Genomic DNA, 25,242 nt, shown 5'->3' with positions numbered 1-25,242 from the left:
CTCGCTCGCTCCCTCTCTCTCTCACACACTCGCACACACCCGCCAATCCATTCCGAAGCGAAGCCCCGCCCACTGCTCTGAGGCGGCTTGACCAATCCTGGCGCCCGCCCGCGGGCGCCTATGTTCTCATTCATCGGCAGGCGGCCCAATCCTAGCTCCGCTGTCAGGACGGTGGGGTGGTTTGCAACGGAAGCCGCCGTTGGGTGAATGGGCAGGTAAGGCCGGTTGTGGGGAAAAGCAAGGCGGTGTCTGATTGGGTCGGCGGAGGGCGGAAGAGGCGGGGAGGAAGTAGGAGGCGAGGAGGCGTGGCGTTGGTGCGGCCGGGCTCCGGCCACAAAGGTGGGCTTGGGAGGACGAGGAGGCCCCTCTGAGGGGCCCATGGCGGACAGGTGGGGGCTGAGGCGCGTCTTCTGGCGCTTGTGAGTGGCGGGGCCGCGGGAGGGCCGCGGGAGGGCCGGGGGCCCGGCTGGCTCGGCTAATAATCAGGCGACGACGTGGTTTAATGGTTGTTTTCGTTTTGTCTTTTCTTTTCGGTATCTTTATTTTTATTTTGTTCTTTGTTTTCGATATCTTTATTTTCATCATTGATACGCGTACTATAATGCTGCCGTGGAGGATAAAATTCGTCTTAGAATCATAGAATAGTGGGGTTGGAAGGGGCCTACAAGACCATCGAGTCCAACCCCCTGCTCAAGGCAGGAATCCAACTCAGAGCATCCCTGACAGGTGGCTGTCCAGCCTCGTCCTGAAGGCCTCCAGTGGGGGAGAGCCCACCGCCTCCCTGGGTCATTGGCTCCATTGTCGTATTGCTCTGGCAGTCAGGAAGTTTTTCCTGATGTTCAGCCGGAATCTGGCTTCCTGTCACTTGAGCCCATTATTCCGTGTCCTGCACTCTGGGATGATCAGGAAGAGATCCTGGCTTTCCTCTCTGGGACAACCTTTCAAGTACTTGAAGAGCGCTATCCTATCTCCCCTCAGTCTGCTCTTCTCAAGGCTAAACATGTCCAGTTCTTTCAGTCTCTTCTCATAGGGCTTTGTTTCCAGTCCCCTGATCCTCATTGTTGCCCTCTTCTGAACTCTCTCCAGTTTGTCTGCATCCTTCTTAAAGTGCGGTGCCCAGAACTGGACACAGTACTCCAGATGAGGCCTAACCAGTGCGGAGTAGAGGGGAACTCGTACTTCCTGGGATTTGGAAATTATGCTTCTATTAATGCAGCCCAAAAAAGCATTTGCCTTTTTTGCAGCCACATCACATGGTTGGCTCATATCAGCTTGTGATTGACAGCAATTCCAAGATCCTTCTCACTTGTAGTGTTGTTGAGCCACGTATCCCCCATCTTGTAACTGTGCATTTGGTTTTGATAATATGATTGGTTTTAATCTTATTATCATTACTGTTATTGTTTATCCAGCATTACTATTATCAATGCTTGTCCAGTGCTTCAAAGTATCCAAAGCACTTCACGTTTGTTATCTAGCTGTAGGCCTTACAACAGCTCTCTAAGGCAGGGCTGGGCAAACGTGTAGCCCTCCAAATGTTCTAATCCACAACGCCCATCAGCCCTAGCCAGCATAGCTAATGGTGAGGGCTAAGGGGAGTTGTAGTCCCAAACATCTGGAGGGCCACAAGTTGCCCACCCCTGCATGTAAGGTACGTCAGTTTTATTATCCGCCATATTGCAGAGATGGAGAGTGAGGCTGAGGCAGAGTGGCTTGCCTTAGGCTGCCTAATGAGCTCCTGAGAGAGGCGAGACTTGAACCATAACTTAGTCCTAGGCACTATGCAAGCCTAGTCCTCCAGATGTGTTGGACTGCAGCTCCCATTTTTCCCAGCCGTCATGATGATAGGAGCTGCCATACTACACATCTGGAGGGCCACAGCTTGGGGAAGGTGCACTATGCTATTTTGGTAGGTATTATTAATAATACTGTTCATATTATTATTATTGTTATGACTGCCATTGGTGTTACTGTTATTTATTTATTTAAAACATATATACCCCACTAGGGTAAGGTAGCTTACAACAGGTCATTAAAAACACGCTTCCCATTTACAGCATAACATAAAATGTATAAAATACACATATCTGTATGTTTAGGATAATGCAGCATTTATTTAGCTCTTCAGAGTATTTAAAGCACTCCTCAGAGTATTTAAAGCACTCCTCATTCTCAATTTACAGCAGCCCTCCAAAGCAGGTCGAGATTGCTACTGCCCTAGACAAGAAGACCAAGCAAAGCATTTGGGCATCCTCCCATCCTCAAAACTGCAAATAAGGACAGTTATCTTAAGCTGTTTTTAACACCCCTCTTCTCACCCCAAGGCTCGCTGTCTGAATGCTCCCCCTATTACATTTCAGCAAAAAGCCCATCATGACAAGTGGAGTATGGGGCTTTTAAATTTCAAGGGCCTGCAGGATTGGTCCCAGTGTCAGGGACTCTGTGTGGTGGGGGGTGGAGGGGGGTGGGAGGTTTTGTCTCACTGTAATGGTGTTCCCGAGTACAAATGTTTTACTTTTCCTGAGGGGAGGTAACAGCAGACATTCATTTATATGGAAGAAAGTTAAGGGCACATTCAGGTCACATTGTGGTGGAGGCTAAACTTCCTTGCTCCAGTTATTGAGAATTAAGCCTTTGCTTATTGGCTTAACTCTTCTCTCCCCTAACCCCCAGCCTTCCTGCATGATAGGGCCATCTCTGTGTTTAAACATACAGGATCATTGTGTCTGGTTTGGCTGTGGTTAATGTTAACTGTGGCTACTGTCAGTACCTGTAAACTGTGTAACTGTGGTAAGGGAGGAAATTTGATCCAGATAGATTGCAAGGAGGAAGCACATGTTGCGGATTATGGCTCCAATTTGTGTAACAGGTAGCCAGTATTTACATCTGTTTCATCCCATTATTTATATATACTAAGCTAGCAAGTAACTGCATCCTTCTCTCAACCAGGAGAACCTTCTGAGTGTAAAAGGAGCCTGTGACTGAAGTAATTCACAACTTGAGGGGCTTGCTAGCCAAAGGGGACTGTCATCAGCCTCTACTCACCTACGAACTCTGCCCTTTATTAATCACTTGAGGGTCTTTACCACTTGAACCACCTGCCTGTTCAGGACAGTAATGTGGTCTAAGTATTTTTGCTCACATTTACCCCAGCTTCCATATCTGTGTTCTTTCAGAATAACGTTCTGTTGCAGTTCATGGAGGTGAGGCGTAGAAATAACGTACATGAAGTAAGATGTGGTGCAGAGATGATTTTTATGCAGGCCATGTGAGAGAATAAATGACCATTTTGGCAAATGCACCCTCCTGCTTCGTTGCTGTTAATGCCAGATGGTACAATTTTGTAGGTAATAGTCATGACCTTTCTCATTAAGAAACTCCTGCTCCTGATAAACAGGAAGGGCTGGGGTGTGTGTGTCTGAATTTAGCATTCCAGTAGATAGCACAAAACCAGGGACAGCATCAAATCCTTCACTAAACTGTCCCCAACACTTTGTTTTCTCTTTCCTCATCGATCAAAGTCAGCAGATGATGTCTGGAAACTTAGCTCTGTGAGGTCACTTCTCTTTGCATAATTCAGCGGTTGCCAGCTTTTGTGACAAATGCTCCACAAGCTGAGTCCAAGCAGGAGAGTGTCCCACTTTAACTCTTGCTGCAGTATATACACAGCCTCCCTTCTTCCAGTATTCTGTTGTGTTTTGCTTCTGGTCTAGTGAGGTAGGGTTGGTCAGTGTGGGAAGTTGTAGGGAGGAATGCAAATCTGCCTTTAGCTTGGTAGTCTTTTTCTCTCACAGGTGGTCTACCTGTGTCTGTACAACTTTAAACTGCAGGATAGAGCTTCGTATAATTCAGTGCACCTCCATAGAAAACAGGCACATTGGAAGAAGAGTTTTAGCCTAGCCTTCTCCCTGACAACTAGTTTTCTATGTGCAGCAAATGTTTGGTTTACATGGAGGTGCATTCCATTAGCTGAGCCCCCATGCTGTAGTCTGAAGTTGTACAGTAACTACACATGTTGATCACCAGGCCTCCTTCTGTTGAGACATGTGGCAAATCCTTCCTTATCTGTGCATGTTTTAGGTTGGCTATCTGTGGTGTTATCTGGCTGTTTTGGGGGTGCAGAAGTCTTGTGGCTAGAGCTGCTAATGGTTAAGGAAAAATTAAATCCACAATATTTATTTTCTAGACATGATCAAAAACACAAAGTGCTTTTGCATGAACTTTTCTGGGTAGGAGTCTACTTCACTGGGTGTGTTACAGATAAGAGTTTTCTGTGTCTGCTTGATATATACACAATTTTTTCTCAGTAGGTATATTGTCATAGTTTTGCATTTGCTGATGAGGAGGTGCTGCAAACATCTTATTCCTCCAGACATTCTGTGTTTTTAAAAAACACCTTTTTTCCTCTCTTTGGCGGTTGCCTCCAAGTTGTAATTTAATTGTGTTTTTAGTGTATTTTATGATTGCTTTTAAGTGTGTTTTTATTTTAAATGTTGGTTTTTATCGTTGGGTGCCTTCAGCACTATTTGCTGATAGAATGATGGGGACGTATGTTTATTAAATACATAAAAAATAAAGATCTAGTAAGACTCCACAAAATTCTCTCCATTTCTGAAAAGTTGTATGTCTCTAGAAGGGTTCATTAATTTCAGCCACCCTTGGTAGATGTCCAAAATTTGTGCTTGCAGTGATCCTGCCCACCTTGTAGAGAGAGGGATGGAGTCTTGTTTGATGTCACGCTTCGTTTAAGAGCCAGGATGGCTAGGGATGGGATACTACTCCCAGCCCTGAGCTGGGAAAGGGTAAGGGTTTATCCCTGTTGTGAAGACACTTCAAAAACAGGGGAAGTCTACTCTGAATGTCTCAAAGTTTCAGCATGGAGTCGTACAGAATGGCAGGGCTCTTCCTGATGCTGCTGTTGTCAGTACGATGCTTTGTAGATCCTTGCATCTCAGTATAATTTTAATTTAGGGAGAAGACAGAGGATGGACAGAAAGATGTGTAAAACATCTCAGTCCTGCCTCTTGAGATCAGGAGCCTTGCCAAAGACTTCAAAGGCTGGAATCCTATATCCACTTACCTGGGTGTAAGCCCCATTGAAATCAATGGGACTTACTTCTGAGTAGACATGCCTAGAATTGCACTGTAAGCCTCCCTTAGCTTCTAAGGAAATACTGTTTTCACATTTTTCATGAGTTTTAGTCAGTCTGTTAAGTTATTCAGTTGATGCAATTTGCAAATTGGTACAAATGATTGTTCTGAAGCAAAAGCATATTTTCTTTGTTTTTAGGTGGTGCATATAAGCGTTGTAGCAGGTATCCTTTCAAAGACGTTTTTCCCTTTCATTTGAGGTTGAAAGTATAATGCCTCTCAAGATGGTGCTTGCCATTTGCAGTTTTTATAAGCACTTGCACTAAAAATAATGACCTAAAAAAATCTGTTTGATTGGTGGTACCCTCTTAATCAATCAGAAGTGTTTTTCATTAATCTATTAAGGGTGCTATCCTATGGCCACTAGACAGTGTCTAGACGGCCATAGGATTTTTCATTTTCTGGGAACTGACCTCGGAGCAGAAAACTGACTCCCTGTCGTCCTCCCACCACCTCATAGCAGCACGGTTCATCCCCGGCTGTGTGCATATGAGCGTTCCTGGCGGCAGGCATGGCGGAAGCACTGTTACGATGCTTCCTATGTGCTGTCCGGCCTCCCCCCCCGCCCCGAGGTGCTCTGGCTAGACAGCTGAAATCTGCCATCTAGCCACAAATGCAGGGTGACCAGAGCGTGGAGGAGAAAATCCCCTCCACACTCTGCCCACCCTACATTGGATAGTCAGTCGCCTCCGAGTTTGGCTAACTACGTCCTTCGTTAATCTATTAGACATTGTAGCCCTAACTTTCAGACATGTGTCTGCAACCATTAGGGTAAGACACAAAGCCAAAAATAAATTGCACCACATAGTTCTACTCTAGAGAGTGTGAGTGTGCATGTGTAGAAATTGTCCTGGTTATACATTGGGGGTGCAGGACCTTGTGCCTGGGGTCCCAATCCAGCCCTCTTGGGGTCCCAGTCTGGTAATCTGGGGTTCTCCACACCTGCTTCCCTTCACCCCATTGGTGGGTGGTTTCCTGGCTTTCGTGCAGTTTTTTCCCCATTCTAAAAGGATGAAATGCCTCTCCTAAGGCTGAGTTACTGCAGGAAGAGCTTTAAACAAAAATATGCTGATATTTTTTGACCACTAGAATGCGGCCCTCAGGAACGTCTTCGCAATGGGATGCGGCCCTTGGGCTGAAAGAGGTTCAACACTTCTGTTCTAAACTTCTTCTCTTCACAGGCTGCTCCACAATGGATGGAGGAGAAGGTAGTGCTGACCTTGTGATTAACAAAAGGTTTGTGTCCGAAGCGGAGATAGAAGAGCGGCGCAAGCGAAGACAGGAAGAATGGGAGAAGGTCCGGAAACCCGAAGACCCCGAAGGTATTGCCCTATTGGTTGGGAAACTGCAAGAAAAACACTAGGATTGCTTTATCTGATTACTGGTTCTTGTAAGCTGCTCTGAGAGTCTTTCGACTAAAGAACGGGATATAAATGTTTTGAATAAATAAATAATTTCAGTAGGATCACAATACCAGTCAAGGCTCCAATACCTGTCTACAGCACATGAGTGCAGGATACTGGCTTGAGAGAGGGGTTGACTGAATAGGGAAGGGGCAGGACACTAGGAGCCAAAAGAAATGGCTGGGAACTAGGAACCAAAAAGAACTGTTACCAAGCTCAGCTGAAACTTGTCAAACCCTGCGTAAATCATCTCCAAAATATAATTGCCCAGCTTTTTAAACAGAAAAACTCAAAGGGATTCATAGCCTTCTTGGACGTTGCTGACCTTCATCTATCATTATGATCGACAGTTGGGCAATATTTATTTATTTATTCGTTCATTCATTACATTTCTATACTGCCCAATTGCCGAAGCTCCTTGGGCAGTTCACAACAATTAAAACCATAAAATATAACATAATGAAACAATATAAAAATTTAAAACTGCAGTATAAAACCGCAATAAAAAATAAAAACCAAAATAAAACCTAGCGGCAGTGCAAAGATTTAGATTACAGTAACATATTTAAAAACAACAGAAACTGAAAGACTAAAATGCCTGGGAAAATAAGAAGGTCTTCACTTGGAGCTGAAAAGACCACGATGTAGATGCCAGGTGAGCCTCTCTGCAGAGCTCATTTCACAGCCGGGGTGTCACAACAGAAAAGGCCCTTTTCTTAGTAGCCACCCACCTCACTTCCTTTGGTGGGGACTCCCAGACAAGGACCTTTGAAGATGACCTTAGAGTCCAGGCAGGTATATATGGGAGGAGATGATCCTTCAAGTAACCTGGCCCCAAGCCGTTTAGGGCTTTGAATGTTTTTTAATTTTTATTGTAAAATTTCAACAAAACAAAAGAGGAAAAGAAATGTAGCTATGGAGATTTGAATATATCTATTTCAATACACACATATGAGTGTGTTGAGTATATATTTATATACACGAAAATACGGCTTCCTAAGCATTATACATAAACTTCAACAAAAGCAGACCAAATATCCATATAAGTATCCATTCAGAAGTGCCGTCTATATGCCACCCATTCAAATGTTGAAAGCTGTGTTAGGTCCTCAATCCATTGCATTATAGGAGGTGAGCGTTTATCCTTGTAGTGCTGGATTATCAGCCTTTTAGCTGTCAGAAAGGCGTAGAGAATCCATTTGTGCTGACTGTGTGTCAACCTCCAGAAAGCAGGTAAATAATTTAAGAGAACATGTACATTAGTACATATTAAGGTGTTCCAATACAGAGTTTATCTTTATAATGAGGCAACTTTTGGGCATTGCCAGAACATATACTTAAAAGAAGCATTAGCTGTGTTACACCTTCAGCAATTACCCAACTTAGACAAGCCCTTATTAAAGAGATGTTGTGCCGTACAATAGAGCTTTGAATGTTGACACCAGCACTTTGAATCGGACCCAATACCTTTATTAGGATCTACCAAAATGCTACAACAGTTTATGCAAGCTTCTGAGTTCTCCAGAGTGCTTCATCAGGCTAAGTGGTTTTAAAAAAACTGCGGGATGGGGGAAGGTGTTACAGGTATCAGATTACACCTAGCATTTCAGGAACAAAGCATTAAGGGCTCGCCTCCATTTTTGAAAAGAAAAGTTTGGCTGTAACTCACATCTGTCTCTTGCTTTGGGTAAAGCACAGAGATTCCTGGGTAGGCAGAGAGCAGAAGTAAAGAGAAACATGAGAGTCTTCATAGTAGTAAAGCTGGAGATTATTTTTGATGTTTTACTGTTTTTAATGCTCTTAGATTTTTTAATGAAGGTTTTTTGTTTGTTCTGCATCGCCTTCCCCCATCCCCTATTTGTTTGTTTTTAATATCTAGTGTAATGAAGCGTTCTAGAGAACCTGAAAGCTTGCACATTCCTTTGTGGAATTTTGGTTGATCCTAATAACCGTTGCCCAGCTATGGATTTTGGATTTTTTTTTCTCGTGGACCATTGAGGCTACCTTTGTTCTTTATCTTTGTGATTTTTGCTGCCATGTTTAAAGGCGTTAAACTCAGATGTACAGCAACTAAGTGTGGATGCTGCAGGAGCTCTGCCATTTCACAAGATAAGCAGTTAGTTGTCTGGAGAAGGCAAAAACCTTTTCTCTAGCAGCAATTGGTGCTCGCAGCCCTTTTTGCATAAGCTGTCTTCACTTGTGCAACAGAACCATTACTTCCTCAGCTTCAGAGAGAGAAACTGTCTGCACAGCCCACAGAATATGAAGAGAAGTGGCAAGAGCTTTTAAGGACACGTGGAGAAATCCTATACCCTTGGGAGCCCTGGAGCCTGCCAGAACCCCTCTTGTCCCACCACCACCACCCACATCCATTGTCACTGCTGCTTCTGCCTCCTGCCACACTAAGCAACTAGGAAGCAGGATGTCAGTGGACTGGGACGCTTATCTCCCGATGTGCTGACTTCCTGCTTCCTCACTGCTGAGCTGTGTGTGGTGGGAGGCAGAGGCGGCAGTGGGATGGAGCAGTGGGGGTGAGAAGGGAGATGGGGGGGCAGGGAAGAAGCGGCAGGCGTGGGAATAAGAAAGGAGAGGCAGAGGGCGAAGGAAGCCCTGAGCGGGGAGGAGTGGGGGGGGGGCAAGAACATTGGGTATCCTGGAAAATGTGCCCGGTGGGCCCAGAAAATGTGCCCGGTGGGCCCAGAAAATGTGCCCGGTGGGCCCAGAAAATGTGCCCGGTGGGCCCAAAAAGCTTGGCTACTCCATCTTATACCAAGGAATGAAATGAGGCAAAACTCTACTTTGGTATGATTGAATGACTAATTTTTACACAGTAATAATATTTCCTAGCACTTATGCAGCGCTCTTGAGTTTTCAGTATTGTTATATAAAGATTGCAACAACTGTGTGAGGTAGGTTGGCAGATGTGGCGGGTGAGGCTGATCAGGAGCGGCTTGCCTGGGGGCATCTAGGGAGTTCATAGCAGATTTGTGACTTGACGTGGGAGGTCCCACTCAGCAATTTGGCCTCTGTGCTACATCTGCTCACCAGCGTGATGTGGAGCCACACAGTGCTGAACAGGGTCTAGAGCAGGGATGGGGAATGTGTGGCCCTCCAGATGTTGCTGGATTGCAACTCCTTCCAGCCCTCACCATTGGCTATGCTGGTTAAGGCTGATGGGAGTTGCAGTCCAACATCTGGAGGGCCACACATTCCTAACCTCTGGTCCAGAGTTGGTGTGTTGTGGAAGAATGACCTGTAGAACAAAGCTGTAGCGTTATCTGCTTCAGGGAAATTATGGGTGGAGTCCAGTATACCAGGTTCGTAAATAGCCACTTGCCGGATCATCCGTGGCAAGAATCTCCTCTAGGTGACAAAGGGATGAGCTTTCCAGATGCTTGTTCTCACTTCCTTTTTAGTCCAAAAATGACTAACAGGTATGCATTAAGTTAACATGCCCACCTGGCTTATCTGGGCTTATTGACAAGGCTGCTAGAGAGTGCCTTTTCCACTAGCTTGGTTCCTTTCAAAATGATCACCTGTAAAGTCTGTTTCTTTCTCATCTCCCAGAATGTCCTGAGGAAGTGTATGACTCCCGATCGCTCTACGAAAGACTCCAAGAACAAAAGGACAAGAAGCAGCAGGAGTTTGAGGAGCAGTTCAAGTTCAGTAAGTTTGAGCAAGCATCTCCTCTTGTGCGGAGATGTATTCTATGTACTTGGTGGTCCTCCCATTTTTTTTCTAAAATGAGAAGATGACAATGTTTGGTGGGGATTAGAGAGAGGGCTTTCTCGGTGACTGCTCCCTGCCGTGGGAAGCTACATTGGCTCTCTCTCTGCTGTGCTTCTGCTGGCAGGCAAAGACATTTTTATTCAAGCCCACAGCCCAGAAAGGTTGCCTGCCCTTAATCTAGCCCATGATTGCCTGCTCTGGATGGCAGCAGCTCTCCAAGGTTTCAGGCAGAGAGGCCTTTCCGCGGTTCCTCTCAGCTGGAGACGCTATTGAGGCTTCTGCATCCGAAGTCTGTGTCCTCTTACTAAACTATGTCCCACCTGCCCAGAGCTTTGGATTCCATGTGAGGCCCACATTGACGTCCCTTGCCTCTGAAAATAAAGGAACTGAGCTATGAAGCAGGAAGTCCCCAATCACACCTCTGCAGTATGGGAGATAATAATAGCAACTTGCCTCATATAGTTGTTATAAGGGTTGCAACTAGACAATGCATGTGAAGCATGTTGAATACTCAAAAGCACTATGCAAATGCTGCTGATGCCACTTTCTTTTCTTTCTTTCTTTCTCTCTCTCTCTCTCTCTCTCTCATCCCCCCGCTCCCCCAGATAGCTACTGTTTGCTTGCCTTGTTTTGTAAAAAAAAAAAAAACCAACAGCCCAGGCTGCAAAAATCGAGCAAATATCTGGGCTAAGTGTTATGCATCCACAGAGTTGCTGCGCAAGCATAAAATTTGGCATCCTAAAAATCCCAAGTTTTTTTAATGTTTCTAGTCCGTAAGGTTGTAACGGCAAACTTAAGCGTGTTCAGTGTCTCTTAAGCTGAGAAGCAAGAGTAAGGATGAACTTCTAGTCCCTATGGCATGGAGTTCTAGTTCCTGGTCCCTGTGCCTCCCTCACAAGCTACTATTTTCTATCCATACATTTTGCCCTTGTTCTTGCTGAGGGGGTGAGTCCATGTCTGGCCTGTATCACTTCAGAAGAGGAGGTGGGGGTGAGTTCATGCAATTGAGTGCTTCTCAGTACAAAGCCAATTCCTTGTACATAGAAAGGTAGCATGTAGGAGAAGGCTAGGCTACAACCCTTCTCCCGGATTTCTAGTTTTCTATGTGGAGGGCACCTTTTTATACAGAGGAGCATTCAAATCATGCGTCCGTCCCATCTGTCCCCGCAGTATTAAATGGTACAGTCTAGACACAGGTCTACTATCCCATTGATAACTAGGCTCCTTCCCAGCCTCCATGCAAGGCCAAATTGGCTTAGCTTCAGCAATAAACCTGTTGTGTGAGTTCAGGCAGACATCTAAATTGTTTTAAAACTCTTGAGTCTTGAAAGCAGATTACAATGCATAAGAGAAGTGTGTGTGTATGTGTTCACGCGAATGCATGCGCAATATATCATGACGACAGGCTTTGAGTTACTGTGGCTCAGGCTTGCTTATACTACCCACCTTTAAAGCACTGAAACATCAAGCTGGAGTGGGAGGGAGGGAGGAAGCTCAGGTAGAGCCCCTGCTTTGCATGCACAAGGTCCCAGGTTCAATCCCCGGCATCTCCAGTTAGGGCTAGGAAAGAATCCCGCCTGAAACCCTCAAGAGCCGCTGCTGCCAATCAGTGTTGACAATACAGAGCTAGATAGACCCAGGGTCTGACTCACTATAAAGCAGCTTCCTTTGTTCCTAATAGCAATACAGCAATGGCTTCATGGTCAAACAGCTTGTCATCTTACCAAAGCCTGTTCTCCTGCCTCCTCCTTCAGAAAACATGGTCAGAGGCCTAGACGAAGATGAATCCAAGTTCCTTGATGAGGTTTCTCGCCAGCAAGTGCTCATAGAGAAGCAGCGTAGAGAAGAAGATCTAAAGGAGCTGAACGAGTACAGAATATCCTTGGCGCTGCAGCAGTTGTTCTTGCCCTGACACGAGAGGTAAAAAGGGGCAGTCGGCTTGCTCAGCTCTGAGATGCGCCCAGCGCGTGAACGTGAGCTGAAGAGCTAGAGCTGGTTGGCATTATTAACGGTGACGTGTTTGGGGTTTGCTTGCTCTTTTAAGTTGCAAGATCCCTTCTTTGGCATGGGTGAGTTTGGGACTAAAGCTGGGGGGCGTGTTGTGTTATTTCTCTGATAATTCTATCCTAGTAAACTTGTTTTTATCACTCTGGTGGTTAAAGGTTACTGGCATTACCCGTTCCAGGCTGAAATGATGTGAATTCCATCAAGAAACATTGGCATGGAATTGAAATGTGTCTGTGGTAAAAGTTTCCAAGTGACACTTCTGCTGATGAGACTTGTCACAAGATGGCACCAGAGAACTGCCTTTAACAGTACTGGCAAGCATCCCCATAAAATAAGAGTCAAACTAGACAGGACTAGAGATATACAATTTCTGGAAATTTTGAGGCCATGGAAAAAACCCTTTGTGGGGGCCAGGGATGGAAATTTTGAGGAAAAATAAGCCATACTTACTTTTTAGTGCTCTTTAGAGATCTCAAGTCACTTTGTTGCTTTAAGACAGCTTTCCCCAACCTGGTGCCCTCCAAATAGTTTGAACTTCAGCTGCCATCAGCCTCAGGCACCATGGCCAATGGTCAGGAATGCTGAGCACTGTAGTCCAAAACATCTGGAGGCCACCAGGTTGGGGAGGGCTGCTTTAGGAACATAAAGCAGCATTTCTGTTCCTAAAGTTATTTTATGTATAACTTGGTTTCCTCATAAAATTATTATATTTTAAAACGTTTAGAAGTAAACTCAGTTAGTAAATTTGTAATTATTGTCTAAATTATACTTTTACATTTAATGTACCAAACATGATAATTTTATGAGCAAACCAAGATATACAGTATATAACATATTCTAGGTTCCTGTTTAAAGTCTGACCAGAGGGAACATCAGCAAGTAGTCCCTGATACATCTGAATCATCCTAGAAGCCAGAAGAAGCAGGAAGAACTGGAGGCAGAGTAAGACTCATGTACAGCATGTGTTTCCATTTGTTAGGAAATTTAGGGAAATTCCTAAACCTGTTCCTGTTTGTGGGGTGGAGCTTAGGGAAATCTGATCTGAAGGAAAAGCTACTGAGATTTTATTTAGTCAGGAAAGACTCAGTTTAGGAACGTCCATCACTAAAATATACTTTAGATCAATAATTTTAATAAGGAATGAAAGAAATAACTATGCTGGGAATCTTACGAAGAGGATTTAAAAAAACAATTTTGCCCTATGGCTTCATTATTTCTAGACGTTTTACATTTCTAGTCTTTCTATAAAGGTGTTGTTATAGTATTTAGAAATCATTTGGGGGGGAATACAGGCTGGGTAACAATATATGAACACTTTGTCTTACATTCTAAAAGAAAATATTTCATAATCTAAAGCTGTTCAGTTTTTCTATTTGGGGGGGGGGAGCCCCAAACTTGTCCTCAGGGGAAAAATGGTTTTTTTTCCATGCCTTCACATCTCTAGACATGACATTAAAGGTGCAATCCTATGCATGTTTAGATAGGAAAAAATCCAACCACTCTCAGCATTCCCCAGCCTGCATAGCTGGCTGGGGCATTCTGGGGGTTGTAGGACTTATTTCTGTCTAAACATGCATAGGATTGTGCCCTTAATGGGTATTTGTATTTAATGCTTAGCTTTTTAAAACAGATGCAGCAACAGGTGTGTGTGGGGGTAGCGTGTGATTAATGTGGGATCACAGCAGGTGTGGAGTGTAGCCCTTCTATCTCTTGCCTTGGTCCTGAGGAAAATCTTTAAACTGAAGCTGGAATTTGCTTTGGGAGGAACTCCTCTGTTAACTCCGCTGTGGGATTTCCTCCCAGTGGACGTTCTGGTTTCAAAGGAGCAATTTCCTTGGGACCAAAGCAAGAGAGGTAAGGGTTAAATTCCCTCTCCACACCTGCTGTGATCCAAATAATGATCATCCAGTCAGCTGATACTATCTGGATTTTTAAAAAATACCCTGCATGCTTAAGATGCATTTTATCTCCTCCAGTTCGGCCCTAAGTAGCTGCAAGAAAGCTGATGATGTGATGAGGAACGTTAGAAATATGATGGGTTGGGTTGGATACTTAAGCAACTAAATGTTGCTGAGGAATATAGACTCACCACTATGTGACAGTTTAAAATTTCGATCGTTTTATTTTATTTGAGTAAATCATTGGTGAATGAATTAATCTACTGGGGCATCTGATTTAAAGCTTGCAGCCCTAATGGAAAGTAAATCCACAAAGATCAGTTTCCATCTCTTGTGCAGGTTTTCACTTTTGTTCATGTCTGTCACTCTCTCTCTTCCCAAGACATTGATGTTAACGGTAGTTGCTAAGGTCCAGAAAACCCATTGCCGTCTGCTGCTACTGGAACTGCAAGCCCTGATCCAAGGAGACCCAATTCCTCTTGGTTTCTTGCATTCCAGTCACCCCTCAAATTCCATTTGCTCCTTAACCTTGAATTCACAGCACTTTGTCAAAGGTGGGGGTCAGCGCTGACCTGAAGAAGGAGACAGAGAAGAAGCTGTCGGTGAAATCAGCAGAAAACAAGAGCAAGTTCTCTCAGGCAAAGCTGTTGGCAGGAGCCGTGAAACACAGAAGGTGAGCTTTGCACCTGTATATGTTCTCGGGGACAGTAGTGCACTTGGCAACAGAGCCTAAAGACTCAAAGTGAGGCAGAATGAGGGAAAGTCTGGTATCTGGACTTTCTCATCCAGGCAAATCCAAGCCTCTTCTCATTGGATCTGGGATGTAAAGCCAAGATTCCTCCCTCTTGGAACTGGCGTTATAACCATGGCTTACGCATGCGTCCAGAATGATGTTTCGTGTAGTGAGCCAGAAGCCTCTGGGTGACTGCAGTAGCTGTTGGTTCCAGTGCCTGCTGTGAGCACTAGCAGAAGGCGGGTCTTCTTGCCAAGTCCTCTTGGTGCCCCCGTTCGAGCAGTGATGCCTTGTTCCTCTCCGCTGTTCCAAGTCCAGGAGGCAGTCCGGCAATGCCAGATGTGTACTGAAAGAGGGCTGGAGAGGGGTGAGCCAAAGCCATGGGAGAGAGGAGCAGAAAGTGCCCCTACCCACTCCGGCAAAATCTGGAAAGGGGTAAAAGCGTTTGCCTGTTCTGAATAAGTGTAGAATGTGATCCAGCTGACCCACATCTCCAGTGTGACCAGTGCAGGAAGCGTTGCCCTCGCTCTGGGTTGGCTTTGTTTGCCCTCACTGACACCATCATGCAGCCATGTGTGATTGGTGCTATCATATCCTCATGTCCACCTCATGATCCTTGGTTGGCTGGGATCCTTCTAGGCAGGACAAAAAACTTTAACAAAAAGGTGTGGAAGCAAGATAAGAACAGCAAAGCAATCAGCCAGAGGCTTCTGAAGCAGGAGAAGAGAGGTTTGAAAAAAGGTGATGGGGGAGATGGGTTGAAGGACATTTCAAGCTATATTTTTGGCCCCCAAATCAAAACAAGCCAACACTTGGCACTGCTTTAGGAAGGTGGCTGTAGCAGCTGCCAGCACCACCGGCTGCTACAGGCCAACAGAGGCTCCTCACTACAGAAAACCTTGTGAACCCTTTTTTGTTTTGCAAGGTGTGGGGAAAGGTGGCCTGTCAGGTCAGGTAGCTCTGGGAGAAAGTCTAGTAGCTGTGCAGGGCACTGAAGCCAGCCTGCAGGCTGCTGCCGGTCTTCCTTTGTGCCATTCTCCCTTGAGATTTCTGGGACGAAGCGTAGGGAGCTGCCAAACCAAGCCAGGCTGTTTGTCCATCAAGCTCCATGTTGTCTGCTCTGGCTGAGGCTCTCCAAGATCTTAAGCAGAGGTCTCTCTCATCGTCTGCTTCCTGTTCCTTTTTTAAAAATCCAAGATGCCACAGGTTTGATGTGGGTCCTTTGTTTTGTGGTGCACGTGCTCCACCACTGAACTACTGCCCCTCCCAGTACAGTGTCCACATGTCTGCTAGACTTCCGTCTCTAGCCATAAGGACTAGAATCCTGATCTTGTTTGTCTTGCAAACGTGGTGGTGCACACCTTCAGAAGGCTCACTGCTTTCTGAACACTGCCAAGCCAATGGAACCCATGGGGCTATGATGTGAAATCTCATAGTTTTTCTATCTTCTGCTCTCAGTGTCAGAAACTTTCAGTCCTTGGCAGCATGCCTGAGCTAAGTGGCCTGCCTTTTTAGCTGCAGAGGCTTTTGCCTACTGGCCTGTCAAATGTTGCAGAGCTGGAGTACACATCCAGGCCGAGCTCAGTTTCCCCCCAGCTCAGACTTCAAAAGCTGTTGTCACTGATTTTTCCAGAGCTCTCCACTGGAGCTAAAAGGCCAAATCCCATTTGTTGTCTTCACTGTCTTATCCTCTTGCTACAATCCAACATTCCCTCAGCCATCTCTCCTCTGCTCCAGCCCCCAATATAAGGAAAAGATTGACCAACCTTAGAGAGGCGTTGCAAGGATTGCTGGAATGATGTCTGCAGTGTGGTTTGAACACCCATAATGCAGGGATGCACAGGCTTACAGGATCTAAACTTAGTGGCCCATCAGGTAATTTGAGATGGAGGAGCCTTTTTCATTTGTTGATATTATTAGGTGATTGGGGGGGTCAGAAACCCTTGCTGATCTACTGCAGATCGGCCAGTAGATCCTGATCTACGCTCTGACCACCCCTACAATGAAGGCTTACATGAAATTATCACTACATTCTTCTCCCCCGTGGCAGACACAGCTGCGGTGTAGGCCATGCAGGGCTTGGGAAAAGGCTAACCAGCAACTGCTCCTGCACCCCCATGCAAGCTCCAGCAGGCTGCAGCAGCCCTTAACTAAGCCCCACGCGCTTGTACTGGTCCCCTCCATGTTGCGCACGATGCAGATCTTTCTGGGAAGTTCGCCGAATCTTCAGCTAGGCATGCTTGGGAAGGGAGCAGTGAGCCAGAAAAGGCTCACTGGAGAAGCCACTGGAGATGGTGGAGGCTCACCCAGCGGCAGAGACAGCCAACCCAATTTCCCTTACCCCAAAAAGCCCTCTGCAGACGCAGGTCTCTCCTGCTTCTCTGGCACTCTCAGGCACATGGGCTGGTTCAGCGCCTCTGTTTTCAAACACCTGTTTGTCACATGCAGACTTGCCCACCTGGAAAAGGTCAACTTTAAAAAATAAAACTGAAGAAGCTCTTTTTTTTCTGGGAAAAGGAAAAAGGTACATTTGTATGAATGATTCAGGGTGTAATCTGGGCTACCTGTTAAGCAGAAATTGATAGTAGCTGTTCCATCAGAGGCCCATGAATTCAGTTGCCATAGCAAGCATCACTTCTCCCCCTGCCCCAGGAGTGAGAAGCTGAGCGTGGTGGGGATCAGCCCCAGCTGAGAACAGTCATGCTGGGCTTTAGAGGCTCCCAAGAGGCCCTGAAGCTCAGCAAGACTGGGCAGGGCATGCGTAAGTTTGGGCTGGCTGCCAGTGCCCGCCAAACTTTGTGGACTTCTGCATTCCATGGAGAGGTGCTAGGGAGGGACAGGCAGTGAATATTCTCTAGTACAGGGGTGGGCAACTTGTGGCCCTCCAGATGTTTTGGCCTACGACTCCCATCAGCCCTAGTGAGCATAGCCAGTGTTGAATGCTGATGGGAATTGTAGGCAAAACATCTGGAAGGCCACAAGTGGCCCACCCTTGCTCTAGCATGACACCTCAGCTGTTTGACTTTGCATTTCCTTACAGTTCAGAAGGTGCCAACAGTGTGAAAAGACTGAAGCTCGATCCGGATCCTGACCATGACCAGGCTCCAGGTATGTGTGATGAGTGTGTTGCGGGGAGGGCATGTACTGGGCAAAATTCCTTTTCTAGTTAGCTGTGCATGGATCCATTTGCCTTTGTGAACTTTTCATCAGTGGGTGATTGCGGGGAGGAGCGGGGCATTTTACTCTGCCAGGCCATTGGACAACCCCTGCCAGGAGACTTGCCCAGGCAAGCCCTTAATGAACTGACCTCTGCCAGAGCATCTGTCTTGGACTGATAGGGTGAGACCCACAAGTGGCTTGTGATTGACCTCGAGTGCTTGCAGGAGTAGCACCATTTTCTGTTGTTGTTGTTGCTATTCTTGTTTAGGATTTTTGAAACGTGTGTGTGTGTACACGCTCTGTCTTGTTCTCTCTCTCTCTCTCTCTCTCTCTCACACACACACACACACACACACACACACACCCATCCATCCGTACATGTACATATGTGGGGGGAGGTGATTTACATATATACACAATTAAAACTGGATTCCACCTTGAAGGCTTGGATTAAGAGTGGGGCTGGTCCAGGCTCTAAAGAGTCTGAAGACTGTCCTAGAGAACTTCCCGGTGGTTTCTGCCTGTGCGGTTTGCAGCTGTTGCATTCTGTAAGCAGCATGAAATACCTTTCCAGTTAATAGAAGTGTGATACGCTCTAGGCAAGCAGGTTGGCAGAGCAGCTCTGGATGCTGGCAAGCGTCTCTCACCTGAGGAGTGAAGCCAGTTCTTGTAGATGTGTATCTGGTCTGCTCTCAGGTTGGGGTCTGGGTGGGCGCAGCTTCGGTCCCTGTTCAGTGAGGTCAGCTTGCTGCTCTCCCTTTTTTAGAGGAGTCCTGAACTAGGGGTTTGGATTCAGGTTGTCTGACCCACTAGGCCACGCTGCCCATTTCATCTGTGCCTATGCACATCAGTTGTGACCACACTGGAAACACCACAGTGCTCCCAAGCAGAGGGAGGTCCTTTCTTCTCTTATTGGTGACCTTTGAGCCTAACTCCTGCATTTACATTCTGCATTTACATTTACAAATAGCTATGTAAATCCCTAGTTGGTGAGGGATATATTCTGAACTGCTGAAGGGCCAGCAGCATTGGCTCTGCCCACTGACTCACTGCTTTGAGCCGAGCGGTTAACTGTAGCTTAGCCAAAATGCAAACGAACAAGAAGGGAACTCTGCCAGAGCCTCATTTGTTACTCATGCTGGGGGAGGGGGTGTTAAGGAGCCCTTTGCTTGTGCCTCAGTTTAGGACGGCCTTCTCCCAACCTGGTGCCCTCCAGATGTGGTGGACCACAACTCCCATCACCCCAACCAGCATGGCCAGTAATAGTGAGCTGGCTTACAATTCCGGCCTTCTTTGGGAACAGCAAACCAGGAGTCCCTGTGTGGACGCAGTGCTAAGCTGTTTCCTCCCGGTGAGCTCCTGGGTGCTGTAGATACTCCTGCTAGGTGGGCATCTGGGCGTCACCAGGCCACATGCACTACTTTGCTGCTCATGGGCACAGTTGTTTTGTTTCAAGCATTTTTGCCCAGCTGTTCAGCCAGAAAGGCTCCCAGAGCCACTTGCAAACGAACAACAGGGCAGCCCTTGCCTGCGGACTTAAAGTCTAAAAGTCAGGGTGCGAAATGAAAAAGGGATGGGGCGGGAAGAGAAACGAAGGAAACTCAGCCACCGGTTCTCAGAATTCCAGATGTGGCCTCTGCCTTCCTCCCCGCCCCCCGCAAATAATTACCTGGGAGCAGCTTAACCTGCTATGGTAACAAAAGCTTCCTTCCAAGGCCGGCTTGCTGGAGTGTATTGGAAGAACTGGCAGAAGAAAGGCTGAGCAAAGCTGGAATATAGTTACTTGCTACTGTTACTTAGTTGTTATTGTGGCCAGGCCAAGCTTTCACTCTTCACTTCCGGCTGGGGGTGTGATGAGCCGAGAAGTTGTGTAACTGCAACCGCAGCACCGCCCGGCTCTCCATCTGCTCGGCTCGCTCCCCGTCCAGCGTTCTCCAAGCTAATTAGCTATGGAAGGTTGGCTGTTTTTCTCTTTGCAACATTAGTCACTCTCCCAAATGCTTGATGGGGGGTTGTCAAATGTTCCCTATCGCAGAACCACTTTGCATTTTGTTGGGCACTCCATGAAATGTCAAAGCTGAATGGAGACAGTTCTGGAGCTGTGGGCTCAGACAGTCACTGGCCTCATCTATTCTGTCAAGCTCCTAGGGACACAGGAAGCGGCCTTCTTCTGAGTTAGACCACTGGCCTGTCTACCCCAGTACTTTCACCACTGACTGGCAGCTGTTCTGCGGGGTTTCAGGCAGGTGTTTTTCCAGCCCTATCTGGAGATGCTGGGGATTGAACCTGGGACCTTCTGCTCGTAAAGCAGGCACTCCACTGCTGAGCTAGGGCTCCTCCCAAAGGGGGGGCCAGTGACTTCGAAATCCTGAAGAGATTCATGCATGTCTGAGCCTGTCCAGCAGTTTGGATCCTCTTTGGAGGCCTTTCCTCCCAAGTGCCTCTGCCTTCCCAGTTGAGGTGGGTGACAGCTGGGACAGGGCCTTTTCCATGTTAGCACCCAAGTTGTGCAATTCTCTCCACAGAGATGTTTGCCTGGTGCCAAGTCTATGGAGCTTCGAACACCACATGAAAATCTTTTTATTCTCCGAAGTATTACTGACAAATTGAGGTTTTTACTGCTGCTTCTGTGTTTGAGTTTGTCTTCTGCTTATACTTGCTTTTGTCATTTTACTGTGTTTTATGTCTGAATGGTTCATGTTTAATTTTCTAAGCCACCTTGGCAACTTCTTAGAATTAAGAAGCATGTGTACAATGTGCCGTTGGAGGTGAGGTGTACCTTGAAAGATTATTATAGCGGATACATCTATTGCTCTGTGTCCCTTGGGGTGGGGAAAGCCCATGTAGCAGCATGGATCTTCTCAGCAGTGTTGTCATTCCAGTGCGGGTGATCCCTGACAGAGGGGGATCCTAGACACATCACCATTGCCTAGAAAGAGTGGACCCTTCCCTGAGGCCCCATAGAGGGGAATGGTGGGATACCGAGAGGCTCTATTAAAATTGGGCTGTCTTGCAATAGCAAGGAAGATGCATACCAGTTATACTGGGAGCTGGCTGAGAAAAGACACGCATGTGTATTTTGGAATGTAATGAGGTATCTCTTCAATTTTTAAATCAAGGTGTAGTGGGGGGGAAACCCTCAGCCCCAAGTATCAAAAGTTCTGGAAATGCTGCTTCTAAGAAGTGAATGGCTTCTTAGAATGGATAGATTTTTCCATATTAGAACTGGGGGCTACCCAATAGAATTGATCCGCAGTTGTTTCAGAACAGATGAAAAGAGCTGATTTCACGCAATGCATAGTTTCGGCTGATTTCACGCAGTGCATAGCTTCGGCCGTTGTGGGTTTCTATCACACGTGGGGAAAAGTGACCAAAGGCGATGACGGGGGGACTGATGGACGGCCAAGCCAATCTTAGGAAGGTGGTTGCAAAAATAAATTGGAAGTGGAGGGCAGTGGAGCGGGGCTGCTAATCCAAAAAAAGTAGCAGAATACAGAGAAGAGGCAAGAGAGCCAGGAAAAGGAAGCAGAGGAGGGACCTTTGCTAGGTGTTGGGTGCACCTGTCTTGAGGCCCCAGGAAGCCTGAGGGGGAGCCCCCAGGCTCTTCGCTTGGCTGCAGGAGGGTACATACGAGCGTAAAGCCCACCATTCTGAATAGGCCTGCTACTTGCACTGTTAGGTGGGGGTCTGCCTGGACGGCTGCGTGGGTCTGCCCACAGAGGTTCATATCCCTGGGACTCTGCACACGGAAGCAGCCCCTCGGGAGGCAGCTGAGCTCCCAGTGTGCTTGGGTGGCACCCCTGAAACGGAGGCTGCCTCAGTGCTGCAGTGGGCACTTCCTGGGGAGTGAGGCTCTGTCTGGGAACGCGAGGCAGCACAGGAGAGGAAAGCTCCTGGCTCCTCGGACCCAGAGGGAGGGACCGTAATAGGAGCAGATCCCAAGGAATGGGCGGCCTGCCAGGCAGACCCCGGGAGAATCGTAGGCTCCTGCAGCGGAGGGTCTGTGTATGTTGGGTCCTGTGCTCACACTGAGGGTTTGGGGCCGAGGGCGAAGGACACCAAGGAGATCCCAACTCTGGGTGTGCTCAGGCTGGGGTCAAACCCAAGGCTGTAGAGCTTGGGTTTTGGACTGAGTAGAAAACTTCCCTTAGACTCCTGGTTCTGGGACTGGGCAGGCTGATTGGGCATTACATAGCCGTGCCACCAAGGGATAATTAGGTACAGGCCACCTGAAACAACGGGACCCTGAGGGGTCGAATTAGGCAAAGGGGGCTAGTCAGGTAGAGCTGCTTTCCCCTAATAATCTGTATGGAGGTGCAGATGCTTCAGGACTGGAGGAAGTTTCCGGCCAGGGTTCTAGACTGGCCAACTGAAATTGGCTGCTGCTACTACGATCCCTCCCGCTGGGACCTTTTGAATGATTTGACTATGGTAGTGACTTGTTAGTGTATCTGGAGTTCCCATTCTTTGCCTACTCATGCAAGGGTGACTCCTCTCTCTTCAGTTAGGGAAGAGGACAGGCAGGCTGCGCACTGTAAATATATTAGATACCAGTAGCTTGCACATTAAATCTGGAGCCTTGTGCACCTAGCTGCCATGAGTTCCTTGCTCATGCAGCCTCCTGGGACAACTTAAGATATGTCAATCACAGTGTTAGGGCTACGGTGTGCAACTTGCCTTCCAGATATTTTGGCCTACGACCCCCATCAGCCCTCACTCTTGGCCAGACTGAGAGTTGTAGGCCAGAACATCTGGAGGGACATGAATTGCCCACCCCTGTGCTAGGGTGAAGACCAAATAACATATAAATGCCAGCATGGCTGAACTGCTCAGTGACAAATGCGCAGTCTGATTCAAAATAGAACCTGTAAATCAATGAATGCAAAGAAGCAGGACATGACTCTGTAGAGCAACCTTCCCCAGCCTGGCACCCTCAGGTGTGTTGGACTATAACTCCTATAATCCCCAGCCACCTTGGCCAATGGTCCAACATATCTGGAGGGCACCAGGTTGAGGGCGGCTGCTGTAGAGGCTTGTCAGGCAGAGCACCTGAGGGGCTCTGCCTTGAATGTGGCTCGCAACTGCCCTTCTTGCCTGCCCCCGATAATGGCCTGCCTGCCCCCTTTTCCAGAAAAGCCGCTGTGCGTTCCACTGGGCAGCAGCTCCGCGAGTGGCTCTGCGCTCCACTGCCCCTCGGCTGCCGTGTGCATCGGGATCCTGCCAGGCCTCGGCGCCTACTCCGGCAGCAGCGACTCCGAGTCCAGCTCCGACAGCGAGGGCACCATCAACTCCACCGGCAAGATTGTCTCTTCGGTGTTCCGTGGCAGTACCTTCTTTGACGCCCCGCTGTAGAATTCTCCCCAGCCCCCTTAGATGCTCTGTTGGGACATTTCCCGTTTTTGTTTTTCATCCTGGTCATCTTCCAAACTCGCCACTTTTCCCCTGTCTCTGTTTTTCAGGCAATACCACGATAATGTCCTGAAGCTGTCTCTGTGGGTATGTCTCCCTCCCTCTCTCTCTTTTTCTTTCCCTCTAAGGCTGAGTTCCGTTTGCGAGGGAGTGTGGGTGGGTTGCTCATTCAGTGAGCTTAAATCCAGAAATACATTTGTTGGAGCAAAAGACTTGAGGCTTTGAGGTTCAAGGATGAGGATGGGAAGTGCCTCGTATTTTTAAAAATATTACACGGGAGGGTGTTGCAAGCTGGTTTTACCAAGACACATTCTTGGGGCATAGATGTCTGGCAGGTGGGACGGCTCTCTAGTTTTCACGTATCGTTTGTATGGCGTAATTGAGAAAGAGGAGAGAGAGCAGAATCAAGCAGATGGTAAAATGTGGATTGCCATGCCACTGTAACAAAGTTTTAGTGTTGCATCTGATTAAAAAAATCCTGAAAACATTTTTTTTAATCTTGGATTTTGCCATTCATAATTATTCCCTCAGTCCTTCTGCTGAAGTTCAGGCTGAGCAGAGCTCCTTGCTGAACATGCGAGATAACCAGGTTCCTCATCCGGTGTGTGTTTCAGTTCCGGGGTGGGGTGGAGATGATTGCAGGAGTTCTGGGCTTCCTTCAAAGAGTTTTGTAGGTTTCTCTGTAAGATCAGTCATGAGCCCTTGGCTACTGCATAGCCTACTAAAAATGAATGACTATGCAGAGTTGGGAACTGTTGAAAATGCCGACTGCAAACCACTGTTTACAGCAGCCTTCTGCAATCTGCCCCTGCTGATGAGGATGAGTGGAGTTGTACTCCAACAGAGCTGGAGGGCGCCAGGTCAGGCAAGGCTGGTCTGCAGAATGATCACGGGGTGGATGGTCTTTGTGATATTTAGGAACTTGGGATGAGACTGGTCAGCAGCCAAAATGTTGGGCAGAGATAGGAGGTGCACCACGTAGGTTTAGTGTAAACTCTGGGGTTATCTATGTAAAACTGAAACATCCATGCTTGCAAGATGAATACTATGAATACTGTTATATGTTACTATAAGGCAAATTATTAAACACACTAATGGCAGACAAGCGTCCTTGAAAAACAGTCTGCTTGTCATTTCTGATGTGTTGGGTACCTGTTGGATACCCATTCAGTTCAGCCAAAATACCTTGTCAATGGAAAGTGCACCACAGATTGTTGGTTCAGCACTTTTCAAAACTACAAGCTTGAGTGCACCCAGAATCTGCTACAAACGGGGTGGACAACATGTGGCTCACAGGCCACTTGCGCCCCCCGATAATCGCTAAACATATTTGTTTAAATTCCTGAAAAAAGAATGGTGTCCGTAGTGGCAAGGGGGCATGAAAAGGGTCAAAGTAAGCTTGTTCACAAGCTAATTTTGAACCTTTTAGCACTCTGTAGTGATGACTCATGCCATATTTTGCTTCATTCATTCGTTCATTTATGTGGTGGGAGGGGGCCCCAGGGGGCAAAAATGGCCCCCAGACCTCCTGCAGTTGCCCACTCCCGCTCTACAATGTCGCAGACGTGTCGGGGTTCCTCGACCGAAAATGTATGTGGAAAGGATTCCTTGAGAGTCAAGAGCTTGAACGCTCACTACTCTAAGCCACCTGTTTTCAAGGGAATAGGTGGAAATAGAATTAAAATCAGCTGCTGCCATCTCATGTATTTGAGCACCAGGGCTGAAAATCAACAGGAGTTCCCTCACTTTTTGT

General features: G+C 47.1%; 1 protein-coding gene across 4 annotated transcripts; it reads left to right on the top strand.

The window, feature by feature from the left end:
- Positions 1 to 125: 125 nt before the first annotated feature.
- On the top strand, positions 126 to 23,976 carry PSME3IP1 (proteasome activator subunit 3 interacting protein 1). 4 transcript variants are annotated; one of them, XM_084812143.1, is made up of 7 exons: positions 126 to 215; positions 6,333 to 6,473; positions 10,122 to 10,220; positions 12,038 to 12,160; positions 14,729 to 14,861; positions 17,962 to 18,029; positions 23,212 to 23,976. In XM_084812143.1, exons 2-7 carry the CDS (start codon positions 6,344 to 6,346, stop codon positions 23,430 to 23,432), a joined length of 774 nt encoding a protein of 257 aa, XP_084668269.1. In that variant the 5' UTR covers positions 126 to 215; positions 6,333 to 6,343; the 3' UTR covers positions 23,433 to 23,976. The 4 variants fall into 4 exon arrangements, with proteins under 4 accessions (XP_084668269.1, XP_084668268.1, XP_084668266.1 ...); XM_084812142.1 differs by lacking the exon at positions 126 to 215 and adding an exon at positions 280 to 339; XM_084812140.1 differs by lacking the exon at positions 126 to 215 and adding an exon at positions 283 to 389.
- Positions 23,977 to 25,242: the final 1,266 nt, after the last annotated feature.

Source organism: Heloderma suspectum, chromosome 8 (genome assembly GCF_057233095.1).
Source record: "Heloderma suspectum isolate Gila_16-S chromosome 8, 16-S_ref, whole genome shotgun sequence".
In the NCBI taxonomy this organism is placed as follows: Eukaryota; Metazoa; Chordata; class Lepidosauria; order Squamata; family Helodermatidae; genus Heloderma; species Heloderma suspectum.
This window is presented reverse-complemented; position numbering and strand designations above follow the sequence as displayed.

Coding starts and splice junctions, on each gene's coding strand:
- PSME3IP1 (XM_084812143.1), top strand. CDS start 6,344: ATGGATGGAGGAGAAGGTAGTGCTGACCTTGTGATTAACAAAAGGTTT. Junction 12,161..14,728: donor GGAGCTGAACGAGTACAGAA/TATCCTTGGCGC, acceptor CTTGAATTCACA/GCACTTTGTCAAAGGTGGGG. Junction 14,862..17,961: donor GGAGCCGTGAAACACAGAAG/GTGAGCTTTGCA, acceptor ATTTCCTTACAG/TTCAGAAGGTGCCAACAGTG.